General features: G+C 46.0%; 1 protein-coding gene across 1 annotated transcript in view; it reads left to right on the top strand.

Moving 5' to 3' along the window:
• BGN (biglycan) overlaps window positions 1-14,235 on the top strand; it is a 47,196-nt gene that overhangs the window by 20,592 nt on the left and 12,369 nt on the right. Inside the window, exons 2-4 of the mRNA XM_083420459.1 lie at window positions 6,788-7,036; window positions 9,907-10,019; window positions 11,085-11,298. Coding sequence (XP_083276585.1) covers window positions 6,796-7,036; window positions 9,907-10,019; window positions 11,085-11,298 — 568 coding nt within the window. The 5' untranslated portion in view covers window positions 6,788-6,795. The remainder of the gene's footprint in view (window positions 1-6,787; window positions 7,037-9,906; window positions 10,020-11,084; window positions 11,299-14,235) is intronic.

Below are 14,235 nucleotides of genomic sequence, written 5' to 3'. Positions count from 1 at the left end.
AGAGAGAGAGAGAGAAGTGCCAACTAAATCGATGGCAGGCTCCCATCCTTTTCCTGCCCGTGCAGCACAGCCCAAAGAAACCCTCGTGGGGGGTGGGGGTGGGGAGGCAAGGGATGTGTCTCTTTCTGACCACTACAGGCCAGGAGGCAGGCGAAAATAGCTGGCAAATTACAGTCCTGCTATTCTCAGCCCCGGGGAATTACAGGACGCCACAACCTAGGCAAAGGAACTCTCCTTTCTTAAGGACCGGGTGTCTATAGCTATAAACAGTGCTGATTTGGCTTGCTATAGGAAACTATATGCAATGGGAAATGCGGACAGGGTGTCTTGCTATACAGAAGACAATCCTCCATTCTGAAGGGCTGCCAGAGGACAGGCCTCTCTTTGAAGGTGTCCTCCCTTGGGAAGGCTGTCCTGTCCCAAGTCTGGTTGAAAAGATAAGGAGCAATAGAAAGGGAGCCTTGAAGCTTCCTGTCAACAGTTAGCAGCACACGGTCAGCAGAGGAAGCAGGCATATCAGTTGTGTGGCATCTCCTCTGCCATGGTGAGATGTGTTTCTGTTTCAATGACAGCAATCCTTCCCAGATGTACCATATTTTTAGCTCTATAAGACAGACCAGACCATAGGATGCACCTAGTTTTTGGAGAACAAGAAAAAAAATATTTTGAATCCCAGATTTTGAATCCCAGAAGCCAGAACAGCAAGAGGGATTGCTGCTTTCACTGCGCATTGAAAGCAGCAATCCCTCTTGCTGTTCTGGCTTCTGGGATAGCTGCGCAGCCTGCATTTGCTCCATAAGACGCGCACACATTTCCCCTTACTTTTTAGGAGGGAGAAAGTTCGGCTTATAGAGTGAAAAATACGGTATTTATTATTACTAAATATTTCTAAATGACCATATGCAAATTTGCACCCTCTTTTTTGGCAATAGTGACCCTAAATATGGATGACTTGCCCACCATTTATCTGTCTGGAGGTGCACCTGCCATACAGAATAGGCATAAGGTGCTTATATGTACTTGGAGGGTGAGGGGAAATCACTGTGCCTGGGTACTGGTAGCAAGCACAGGACTGGGAATGTGTGGAAGCGAACTTGCCAAATATGCATACAGGAACAGTGGATCTTTATAAGCCACACAAATATGGAAACAACTTTAATCTGTATGCACTTTGCCTCTCATCTTCAAAAGGTGTACATTTTTGTTTCACACATTTACAGCACATTGGTGAACCACAAGGATTCTAAGATGTTTTAAGCACACACATACACAAAAGAGTAGATTTACAGGGGTCAGCAAACTTTTTCAGCAGGGGGCCGGTCCACTATCCCTCAGACCTTGTGTGGGGCCGGACTATATTTGGGGGGGGGGGGAATGAATTCCTATGCCCCACAAATAACGCAGAGATGCTTTTAAAATAAAAGCACACATTCTACTCCTGCAAAAACTCCAGGCAGGCCCCACAAATAACCCAGAGATGCATTATAAACACGCTGATTCCCCGACCATCCGCAGGCCGGATTTAGAAGGCGATTGGGCCGGATCTGGCCCCTGGGCCTTAGTTTGCCTACCCATGGAGTAGAAGATGCAAGTCAGTAACCTCTGGTTTATGCTTCTCTAAGCACCAGCTTGAGTGGTTTCTGATGGAGATAGCTCTGGTAGGAAAAGAGCAAATGTTAACAGCTGAGCCAATGGAAAAAATATTCTATTTAATGCAACCAGGTGGAATTAAGAGTGGGAGACAGTGTAAGTCTGACCCATGGGGCACACTATTCAGTGGCTGGGGTAGCTTAGTCAGTAGATAATGAGACTCTTAATCTCAGAGTTGTGGGTTTGAGACCCATGTTCGGCAAATGTTTCCTGAATTGCAGGGGGTTGGACTAGATGACCCTTGTGGTCCCTGCCAACTCTACAATTCTGTGATTCTATTATCTCAGCAAAACCTCATTGGAATTAAACAGGAAAGCTCTTGTGCTGCTCCCAATCATTGACAGAGTTTGTGCAGGGGACGTTCCTGTTGCACCAGGTCCCCTATTAAATAGAAGAAAGGGTAATGTGCTGCCATTTCAGGATTTTTCTGCCTCAGCCAACAAAATGTCTTGGGTGGGCCCCCCATACTTAACATATAAAGCTCTCCAAATCCCAGTGCTCAAAATGATTACCAGCCATGGGCACATTAGGTGCTGCTTGGAACAGAGAGGTCACATCCCTCCCCACCCAGAGGGCTTTTGCAGCCTACATGCCTTGGATAAAGAACAATTTTCAATAATTGACAACAGTGAGGGGAGAGCTGAATGGCAAAAGAAGGGGTGGGTGATTTCAGTCATTTATACTCCGTCTGCTTGCCAAAAGGCACTCTGAGCAGACATGCAACCACACAAAATTTAAGAACACAATACAAACCAATTAAAGTTGATTCAGAATTCTTGCATGCACAAAAAATGCTTCCTCCTCCGAAACAAAAAACAGACTTCTTGCAATATGGAAAATGATGGGGAATGGATATAGGAATGGATGCTCAATAAGCACCAGTGTCATCTTACCTCTTCACAAACTCTGTGTAAACAAATCAGGATGAACACCCAATAAGCAGGTTGTCTGGAAGCAGCTTCTCTTCTAATTTCATTTCCCTCTGATTAAAGAGGAGCAATGTCTCAGTAGTGCCAAAGGGCTTCAGCATGGAGACAAGCAGTGCTGCTGCTGCTGCTGCTGCTTCTTCAGGGGGTACTCAGGGGTACACAGTACCAGCACAGCACAGTACCAGTGTGACACTTTCTGTAACTAAACTTAATGGTTAGTACCGGCACCTGTTTTTCTAGAGAAGAAAGCACTGGACACAACTATTCTCAGGGACAGAGAGAGGGAGTTTTTAAAAAAGTAAACGTGAGGACTAGAATATTTTTCTCTTACATGTTTATTAAGATTTGAAACACACATGTTACTGAGCTTTAAAGTACAACAATTTCTCCTTTGCTCAGTATCTTCCTTTCTCACATTCTATAGATTATCACTGCAAAGGTGTATAATATATCTGAAGGTAAGCAGAATCAAAGTGAAAATCTCTGTAGAAATGCTCTAAAAATAAAGCGAGGAGAGGGCAGAGGAAGGGATGTGGTGCAACCAGTGCTATATTTCTAGAAAAAGAGGTGCCTCCCTTGTTTTCTTATAAAGGCAACGTCACCCACCTGAGAGGTGCCGGAGTTAAGGCCCATCTGGAAAAAAGCCCTGTGTGCAACCCACATTTGGCACCGTCACCCTGAGGACAGGACTCCTGACGGTGACTGGCAGCAAGCGTAAGGATTCAAGGAAAGACATAACATGATGACAGCTGAAGAATAAGAAATATTAGTTTAGCTTCCTGAGCTGACTGCAGAGGGAAGGCCACCAAGGCAGATGATACAGATGTCATAGACCAGATGTGAGATTAGGTCACCACAGTATAGTAGCCACCACAGAGAGGAAAAATCTGTTTAAAGGTTGCTTGGAGCTGGGAGAAGCGAACTGCAAATATTGTTCTGCTAAGGCAAAACCCCTGATGATACAAGAGTCTTAGAGAAGAACAAAAAGGTAGGCCAGTAGTAAACCACGTGGCAACAAACTGCCTTATTTCGGTCACATTATTATTATTATTATTATTATTATTATTATTATTATTATTAAAAATTGTATATCACCCTTCATCTGCAGGTCTCAGGGCAGTTCACAACATAAAAGTTCAACACAAAAATTTTCTATGACCACAAACCAGAGGTGGGGAGTGGAAGACTTGAAGCAAGGGGTCTCCAAAAGCACAGAGAAACAACTGGCGCTAAGGAAGAATCTCAGGGTAGAACGTCCTTCACCAACTTGGTGCTCTGCAGATGTTGTTGAGCTACAGTTCCCATCAGCTGCAGACAGAGTGGCTGTGCTAGTTGCGGCTGTTGGGAGTTGCAGTTCAACAACATCTGGAGGGGTTAGCGAAGGCTGGGCTAGAGATCGAGATAGTGTCCCAAATACAAAGGAAGCCTGGGGGAAAGGTACTCCCTCAAATGCGTTGTTTTCCATAAGAGATATGAGCTTGAGAATTGTAGGAGTGGGCTGTGCATGGCAGTGACCGTAACCTTATTACCTTCCTTTGTTTAGCATATGATGGGCTATGCATTGAAACCTCACACACACACACACACTTAAACCTCCGCAGCTGGCATTTAGCCTTCTCAAGAGGCTCCCTCTCATCACCCCCAGGTCCCAGTAATGTTTCCTGTGCAGTCAGAAAAAGGCAAACCCTCTCTACTAATGTTTTCAAATGCGTCTTGGCAGAAACCAGTTGGCATCCTCAGAGGAGCAATGATACAGCTGTGTGCTGCCCTGTTCCAAGTCGCAGACTGAATAGAGGGCAACAAAATGCAGCTGCAAACTGCAGGGTCTGACACACACACAAACACACGCAGAGCCCTGGTGGGCCAGGACCACAGGCCAAGTCCAGGCTGTGAATGCAGCCCCCGCGGGCAGATTCAAGAGATCTTTGTGCACAGTCAGTTGTGTTGCAACTGGCCACACTCTTGCATACACACTTCCTTCCTGTGGATACTTACTCATAGCTCCCTCATCAATCCCTCATGGTTCAGGCACACCCCCACCCTGTTTTTCAATTCCTGACATAGTCAAGTCACTAGGAAGTGCCTCACTCAATTCATGTCTCCCTCAACCATTTACTTACTGGATTTATATCGTTATATATTCATTAGCAAGCACTGTTATTTACCATACAGCCTAGTCTTGCCTAGAACATAATCTCCTACCATGCGCAGGGAGGGTGTGGAACAAGAGGGCCACAAAAATAGAAACAGGGTGCTTTTATTGTGGTGATTCTCATGCATGCAGTTTGTTGCAGCGTCTACACAACGTCATTGTCACCAAAATGCAAGCCTGCATTTTTTCTCATTCTATTTGATCCAAATTTACCCTTTTTGGAGCAGATCTGAGAAGCAAACTGCTACCAGTGATCCATTTGCAATGTTCCAGTAACAAGTTTACAGTATTGAGGCCTCACTTTGAAGTAAAGGTAAAGGTAAAGGGACCCCTGACCATTAGGTCCAGTCGTGGCGACTCTGGGGTTGTGGGCGCTCATCTTGCTTTATTGGCCAAGGGAGTCATGTGGCCAGCATGACTAAGCCACTTCTGGTGAATCAGAGCAGTGCATGGAAAGGCCATTTATCTTCCCGCTGGAGCAGTACCTATTTATCTACTTGCACTTTGATGTGCTTTCAAACTGCTAGGTTGACAGGAGCAGGGACCGAGCAACGGGAGCTTACCCCATCGCGGGGATTCGAACTGCCGACCTAGGCAAGCCCTAGGCTCTGTGGTTTAGACCACAGTGCCACCCGCGTCCCTTACCACTTTGAAGTACATTTGAAGTACATTATACATACCCCCATCTGGAAACACAGGCAGGCACACACGCATGAACACACACACATGTACACAGACATGTACACATCCCATCCTTCCTCCAAGCAGTTTGCAGGTTGATATGTGGTACTTTCTATGTTTTTATCTTCACCACAACCTTGTAAAGTAGGTTAGGAAATGGCCAAATTTACGTAGATGTGATGCCAGAAGCCATATTTGTGCTGCTTCCATGTAAAACAGAGCAGCAGGTTGACTTACATCCTATGTAAACAGGAGAGGAGCTGAACGCTCTTTTCTGGGCTCATCCACACCTAGCTTCTGGTCTGCACTTTCTAGGCAATTCAGGTTTTCCGTGGCTCGGACCCAGAACTTTAAAGCATGGACCTGTGCCTGGAAAAGCAGCACAAAAGAAAGTCTGGATGAGCCCGTTCTCTCTCATCTTCACATCCATACCGTCTGTTCCTTCTTGAGACATCCCCTGCCCCTCTCACTTCCAGAACCAGAGCAGGAAGTGCCTGTACAAAAGACCAAAGGGAGATAAGGCAGGCCAGGGCACAACTCTCCACACGTTGACATAGTTTAAGGACAGTTATATGGAGGACAGGTGTTATGTACTGAGTTGAATAGGATCCAAAATGCAGCAGTCTGATTGGTCCTAGAACAATAGAATTCGGAATGCAGCAGTCTGATTGGTCCTAGAACAATAGGATCCAGAATGCAGCAATCTGATTGGTCCGCAGGAGGCACCCAATCCAGTTCCAGGTGGAAGTGAATATGCAACCTGATTGGCCTACAGGAGAATCCCGGAATTATCCAATCATGTGGGGCCCATTGTGTAAATAATGTATATAAAGCAGACACTTTGGGGGGACTTGCATTCCTCACTACTATGAGCTGAATAAAGAGCATGAAATCCACACTCGACTCCGAGTATATTTCAACAATATTATTATAAGTTGGGGAGGCAAGGCTCCCCTAAAATATATTGATTCAGTAAAGGGTAAGAATTTAAGCAAACCCCTAAATTCATGGGTCTAGTAAGGGTTGGATTTTAAGCCAGTTTTCCTGTGTCCTGGGAACCGCCTGATGGAAGAACCATGACAGGAATGGCCAAGACATTAACCCATTAAGAAAGCCATTAACAGAGATTCTCTGGGCTAGACAGAAAATGGGGAAAGCCCAGTCTGAGGTGACAGAGGGCCAGAGTTTCAGGAGGGAGGGGCAGAATTGCAGTGGGCAATGAGGTAAGTGAACAGCAGGGGCCAATTCTGGCCCTGCCGGTTATGAACACTAAGACGCTCTGTGATTCTCAAGGCCTTGTGGATCTCACATCTTCGGTCCCTCACAGCACAATCTGACTTCTGTCATTCTCTCTCTCTCATATTCTCACTAGCAGCTCCCACTATGGAACACCTTCTTCTGCTGATCCCCCTCTTGGGTCTGGTGAGCGGTGACCTGCCGTTTGTGCAGAGAGGCTTCTGGGACTTTTCCATGGATGATCCTAACGTCCAAGAAGAGGAAGAGGCGTCTGGCATCTTCCCTACGTCAGGAGGGGCCGAAGCTGAGGACATCGTGCCCTTCTATCCAGGCCTCTGCCCCTTTGGCTGCCACTGCCATCTCAGGGTGGTGCAGTGCTCTGACCTGGGTGAGTAGGAGCATGGGAGCAAAAAAGCGGCCGAGGATTCTGGGGGCCTCAGTTCTGTTGCAAACAGGGAGTCGGTGGTGTGCCACTGGATGATGTGGACAGAGCTAACAAAAGGGCTCAACATATTACTCTGAAAACTATTGTTGGGGAACTTGAAGCACATGGAGCCTGCTATCATGGTCCACGTTTCAGTCACACACTCGGGGCCCAACTGCCTCTTATACACAAGAAAGGGGAGCCTCCAAATCCCATTGGACTCCAAGTTCCATCGGTCCCGGCTAGCATGGTCAGGGATGATGGGTGTGGTGGTCAAAGTGCATTTTATTTTACTTATTCCTTGTATTTAATAGCCCACCTTTTCCTCCAATGAGCTGAAGGTGGCAGACATGGTTCTCTGGCTCCCCACAATAACCCTGAGAGGCAGGTTAGGCTGAGAAGCAGTGACTGCTCCAAGGTCACCCAGTGAGCTCCATCACTGAGCAGGGATTTTAACTCTGGTCTCCCAGATCTTATGCCAACATGCTAAGCACTACACCATACGGAAGGGCCGCAGGTTTTTTGCCCGCCCCCACTTTGCAGTCTTCAGTTCCACCCTCTTAGGCAGGGGTCAGCAACCTTTTCAGTCGTGGGCTGGTCCACCGTCCCTCAGACCATGTGGTGGGCCAGACTATATTTTTTGGGGGGGGGGGGAATGAAAGAATTCCTATGCCCCACAAATAACCCAGAGATGCATTTTAAATAAAAAGACACATTCTACTATGTAAAAACACACTGATTCCTGGACCGTCCACGGGCCGGATTGAGAAGGCGATTGGGCTGCATCTGGCCCCTGGGCCTTAGGTTGCCTACCCCTGCTCTTAGGCTACCCTATATTTTGCAATACATGCCTGGTCTTAATGGTGCTCTATCACCCTCTGTTGGTAGTTATGCAAAATAACAATTAGGAGGCCAACTAAAAGTAAAATGCAAGGTCTTATATAAAAAAGACATATAAAATAAAGGTAACTGATCAACCATTGTAAAAGAAAGAAAGAAAAGAAAAAAGGAACTGAGTATTTGCTGACATTGTTTGGAAGCTGTGCATTGATGGCCTCATTTATCAGGAGTGATTATGGTTTTGGACTTGAGGGTTCTTCTCAAACGTGTGTCAGAATATGACAGTATTATATGCTTGAGAGAGACCTAACCTTTGTTTTGGTCCAAATTATTTCTAGCAACCCATATTGGTGCAAACTTGGAGAGCACCAAGGGGTGTGTTTGTGTGTGTGTGTGTGTGTGTGTGAAACTCTCCATGTGCTTTTTAACAGGAAGGAGGTAAAGGTAAAGGTAAAAGGAAAAGGACCTCTGGATGGTTAAGTCCAGTCAAAGCGACCCTGGGGTTGCAGCACTCATCTCGCTTCAGGCCGAGGGAGCTGGCGTTTGTCCGCAGACAGCTTTCCTGGTCATGTGGCCAGCATGACTAAACCGCTTCTGGCACAACGGAACACCGTGACGGAAGCCAGAGCACATGGAAATGCCATTTACCTTCCCGCTGCAGCCATACCTATTTATCTACTTGCACTGGCGTGCTTTTGAACTACTGGGTTGGCAGAAGTGACAGGGAGGAGGATACAAGTTAGAGCAGCGTTCCCAATCCATGCCTAACAAACTCATGTTTAACCCAGAAGTGGTTCTAGGTATTGTTGGGTTTCCAGGCAGGACATGATGGGTGGGCACAGCATCCTCAACCTGCACAGCCTTCTGGAACCCCACATACCTCAAAGGACTAGTGGCTCTGATAGTTCAACAGATTCTGGGCATGGTTCTGCAGGCCTGGAGATCCCCCACACTCTCAAATCTGCCACTGAATCAAAATATGAGGCAGTTTCTCCCACCTTCTATAGACATACAATGGCTCTTTTGTCAACCTCCCATCCCACACTCCATAGATGTTGTACAGACTTGTACAGGTGTTTTGCATGGCAGGTGAAAGAGAGGAAGCCCAGGAGAAACTGTGGCTCCCTTGTCTCCCAGTTCAGCAGTGCTTTTAAAATTATGCTGTCTGAGTAGGAAGAGCTGGCAGCCAGGGGACGTTGCATTTTTACTTCAAGGGGAGGGCCTGGCTAGATGAGAGGCAGCACATGCGTCCAGACTAGTCAGTTTCCCTCCTGCAGTGGCAACACACCTTAGAATCCTGTTTGCTGCAAAGATGGCATCGCTTTTGCTTTTTGCAGGCCCTTAAATTGGTCATTATGGGACGCAGGTGGTGTTGGGGTCTAAACCACTGAGCCTTGGGCTTGCCGATCAAAAGGTCAGAGGTTCGAATCCCGTGACGGGGTGAGCTCCCGTTGCTTGGTCCCAGCTTCTGCCAACCTAGCAGTTTGAAAGCACACAAAAAAAGTGCAAGTAGATAAATAGGTAACACTCCGGCGGGAAGGTAAATGGCATTTCTGTGTGCTGCTCTGGTGTCGGTGTTCCGTTGCGCCAGAAGCGGCTTAGTCATGCTGGCCACATTACCCAGAGAAACTGTCTGCAGAGCGGACAAACACTGGCTCCCTCAGCCTGTAAAGCGAGATGAGCGCTGCAACCCCAGAGTCGTCTGTGACTGGACTTATCTGTCAGGGGCCCCTTCACCTTTACCTTTAAATTGGTCATTAATTTATCTCTGGGGTGCAAGAGTTTCACTCCCAGAACCCTCTGCAACAGTGCAAAGCATTCTGGGACATGCCAGTTTGATTTGCACCATTCTATATCCCTTTGGGCAGTAAATTATCTTGGGCCAGTCCTGGCTCTGTCCTTCTGGGCTGCTTAGCAACTGCCACAATGATTTAACCTGCCCTATTAACTTTTCCTACCCCCGCTATCCATCCTTCTTCACCTGCTTCATCCAGGTCTCAAGGAAGTGCCTAAGGAGATCTCGCGAGATACAAAATTGCTAGATCTGCAGAACAACCACATTACTGAACTACGCAAAGATGACTTTAAGGGGCTGCATCACTTGTATGTAAGTATGGCAAAAGCTTCCTCTCCTCAACCTATTACCTCTGTCTTTATTGTGAAAAAGGCTTGTTCAAAGGCTTTGAGCCCCATCTCTCTTCTTTGCCTGTGGAGAGAGCACCACAACTCTCACTGCACTCCCTTAAAGCACATTTTTAAAAAGACAGCATTGATCTCCATCTCCTCCTCCTCACCTTATCTGTGCACTACCCTCTGCTGGTAGAATTAGGGTGTGCACCTGCATTTTTCACCCTTGTCAACACAGGGCTTAGCCACACTTACCTTTCCTCAACTCTTTCCAAGCATGGTTTGCGCTTTAAAAGCCCCATGTCCAAACACCCTTTTTTTGCTTTTCGTCCGGAGCTTTCCTCACAAAAACCTGCTCTTTAAAGCTGAATCAGAGCTAACATTCAGCTTTAAAGAAGTAGGTTTTCGCAAGGAAAGCTCTGGAGGAAATAAAAGGGCACTTACTTGGACACGGAGCTTTAAAGTGCAGATCCGTGCCTGGGAAAAGCAGAGGAAAGGTAAGTGTGGATAAGCGCTGATGGGGAAATGCACTAGAAAGTGTGGGGCAACACTTGCTTCAATGCAATGTAATCTAACTTCCCCACAAACAAATCAGGATGAATGCGCAACAAACAGGTCAATGCCACATCAATCCTCCTGCATTTATCCCTCATTGTGAGAATCGAAATCAGGATCTCCCCACATAAGCACCCACTCTTAAGGATATAAACAGCTGCCTTGCACTGAGCAAGTCCCCTGGGTCACTAGTGCTGTTTATTTTGACTGGTAGCCGTTCTCCAAGGTCTCAGGCAAGGACCATTTCCCAAGATTCTTGAAGGTGAAATCCAAGGGATTGAGACTGGAACCTCTGATATGCAAGCCTGGGTTTCCCTTCCCTAATACATCCCTTTCTGGACTGAAATGGTGGAAGGTTTCTTCCTTTCTCACTGCCCCATTCCTGGCCACTGGCAAAGTTACCTGGAGGATGGATCCCATTCCCTGTTCTATGCCCATCCACCACCCCCACGTACCTTGTCCCTCACACAGTTTCTTTCTGTGGATGCAGGCCTTGGTCCTGGTGAACAATAAGATCTCCAAGATCCACCCAAAGGCCTTTAGCCCGCTGCACAAGCTGCAGAAACTCTACATCTCCAAGAACAACCTGGTGGAGATCCCTCCTAACCTGCCCAGCTCCTTGGTTGAACTCCGCATCCATGATAACAAGATCAAGAAGGTCTCCAAGGATGTCTTCAACGGGCTCAACAACATGAATTGCATTGGTGAGACATGGGGGTGAGACATGGGTGCTCTACTGGACTGATGCCCACTGGGCCGTTCCTCCCTAGACATGCTTTGTGAGCTGTCCCATTCCATGAGTTTTCTGAGGAATGTCAGAAGCTGGTCAGAATAAGCACTGGTTACTGCTAGGGATGGAAGGACCTGACTCCATCAGGCTCTTGTTCTTTCCCCAATCTTAAATTCAATCCTCCATGTTTCTGCAGCAATTTGCAGTTTCATTTTATTTAACCCTCATCAAAATTTGCCAGCATTTTAGTGCAAATTTCTCTTGATAATCACATTTTGTATGCAGTTTTTACTAATGTACACATTTTTACAAGCCATTTCTGCTAACAGAATGCATTTTTATGTTATTTTCATCAATATATTCATTTTTACACACACTTTCCCCTGATATGTGCATTTTTGTAAACACTGGTTGGTTGGTTGGTTGGTTGGTTAGTTGGTTGGTTGGTTGGTTGATTGGTTAGATTGCAAAATTCAGATAAGTGCAAATTTTGAAGGCTGGCTGGATTTTGGTTCTCATACTGTTTTGGAAAGTGTGGATTGGATAGATGTGCCTTTAAATGTGATCTGAAATGGATTGCTCCCCCATCCCTAGTTACTGCTTATGGTTTGTAAAGAGGAGCAAGGCATATGACAAGCCCAGGTTTAGACTCTATCTTAAATCAAGCCATGGCTTAGCCTGAGCAGCGTAGCACCAGCAGGTCAGGGGAGAGCACCATGGCCACGATCTTCCCTCTGGGAGTCTTCACATTCACCAGTTCTCACTAAGCCACAGTTTTGGCTTTAGCATTACCTGCAAACCAGGTCGATATCAGTTTATTTTCTACAGACGCATTTGTGTTCAAAGCAGTTTATAGAAAATAATGTGTTTGCATTCAATAGTACAGCAACTCCTTCATGGATCACTGCCTTGCCGTGGCGAAGGGGCTTGAAGAACTCAGAGAAGCTATGAACTATGCCGAGCAGGGCACCCAAGATGAACAAGTCATAGTGGAGAGTTTGGACCAAACGTGATCCACCTGGAGCAGGAACCGGCAAGCCACTCCAGTATCCCTGCCAAGAAAACTCCATGGACAAAGACAACAGGCATATAAAAGATATGACGCTGGAAGATGAGCCCCTCAGGTCGGAAGGCGTCCAACATGCTACTGGGGAAGAGCGGAGGACAAGTACAAGTAGATCCAGAGCTGATGAAGCGGCTGGGCCAAAGCCGAAAGGACGCTCAGTTGCGGATATGCATGGAAGCGAAAGGAAAGTCCAATGCTGTAAAGAAAAATATTGCATAGGAACCTGGAATGTAAGAACCATGAACCTGGGTAAGTTGGATGTGGTCAAAAATGAGATGGCAAGAATAAACATTGACATCCTGGGCATCAGTGAACTAAAATGGACGGGAATGGGCGAATTCAGTTCGGATGACTATTATATCTACTACTGTGGGCAAGAAACCCGTAAAAGAAATGGAGTGGCCCTCATAGTCAACAAAAGAGTGGCGAAAGCTGTACTGGGATGCAATCTCAAAAATGATAGAATGATCTCGATACGAATCCAAGGCAGACCTTTTAACATCACAGTAATCCAAGTTTATGCACCAACTACTGGTGCTGAAGAAACTGAAATTGACCAATTCTATGAAGACTTACAACACCTTATAGAAGTGACACCAAAGAAGGATGTTCTTCTCATTATAGGGGATTGGAATGCTAAAGTAGGGAATCAAGAGATAAAAGGAACAACTGGCAAATTTGGTCTTGGAATTCAAAACGAAGCAGGGCAAAGGCTAATAGAGTTCTGTCAAGAGAACAAGCTGGTCATCACAAACACTCTTTTCCAACAACACAAGAGACGACTCTACACATGGACATCACCAGATGGGCAACATCGAAATCAGATTGATTATATTCTCTGCAGCCAAAGATGGAGAAGCTCTATACAGTCAGCAAAAACAAGACCTGGAGCTGACTGTGGCTCAGATCACCAGCTTCTTATAGCAAAATTCAAGCTTAAACTGAAGAAAGTAGGAAAAACCACTGGGCCGGTAAGATACAAACTAAACCAAATCCCTTATGAATACACAGTGGAAGTGAGGAACAGGTTTAAGGATTTAGAATTGCTGGACAGAGTGCCTGAAGAACTATGGATGGAGGCTCGAAACATTATACAGGAGGCAGCAATGAAAACCATCCCAATGAAAAGGAAATGCAAGAAAGCAAAGTGGCTGTCCAATGAGGCCTTACAAATAGCGGAGGAGAGAAGGCAAGCAAAATGCGAGGGAGATAGAGAAAGATACAGGAAACTGAATGCAGAATTCCAAAAAATAGCAAGGAGAGACAAGAAGGCCTTCTTAAATGAGCAATGCAAAGAAATAGAGGAAAACAACAGAATGGGAAGAACCAGAGATCTGTTCAAGAAAATTGGAGATATGAAAGGAACATTTCATTCAAAGATTACCATAATAAAGGACAAAAGTGGTAAGGATCTAACAGAAGCAGAAGACATCAAGAAGAGGTGGCAAGAATACACAGAGGAACTATACCAGAAAGATATGGATGTCTCGTACACCCCAGGTAGTGTGGTTGCTGACCTTGAGCCAGACATCCTGGAGAGTGAAGTCAAATGGGCCTTAGAAAGCATTGCAAATAACAAGGCCAGTGGAAGTGATGGTATTCCAGCTGAACTATTTAAAATTTTAAAAGATGATGCTGTTAAGGTGCTACACTCAATATGCCAGCAAGTTTGGAAAACTCAGCAGTGGCCAGAAGATTGGAGAAGGTCAGTCTACATCCCAATCCCAAAGAAGGGCAGTGCTAAAGAATGCTCCAACTACCGCACAATTGCACTCATTTCACACGCTAGCAAGGTTATGCTTAAAATTCTTCAAGGAAGGCTCAAGCAGTATGTGGACCGAGAAC

The sequence above is a fragment of the Podarcis tiliguerta genome (genome assembly GCF_965153285.1).
Source record: "Podarcis tiliguerta genome assembly, chromosome: 17".
NCBI lineage: Eukaryota > Metazoa > Chordata > Lepidosauria > Squamata > Lacertidae > Podarcis > Podarcis tiliguerta.
Note: the sequence above shows the minus strand (reverse complement) of the source record. Positions and strands in the feature narration are given on the sequence as shown.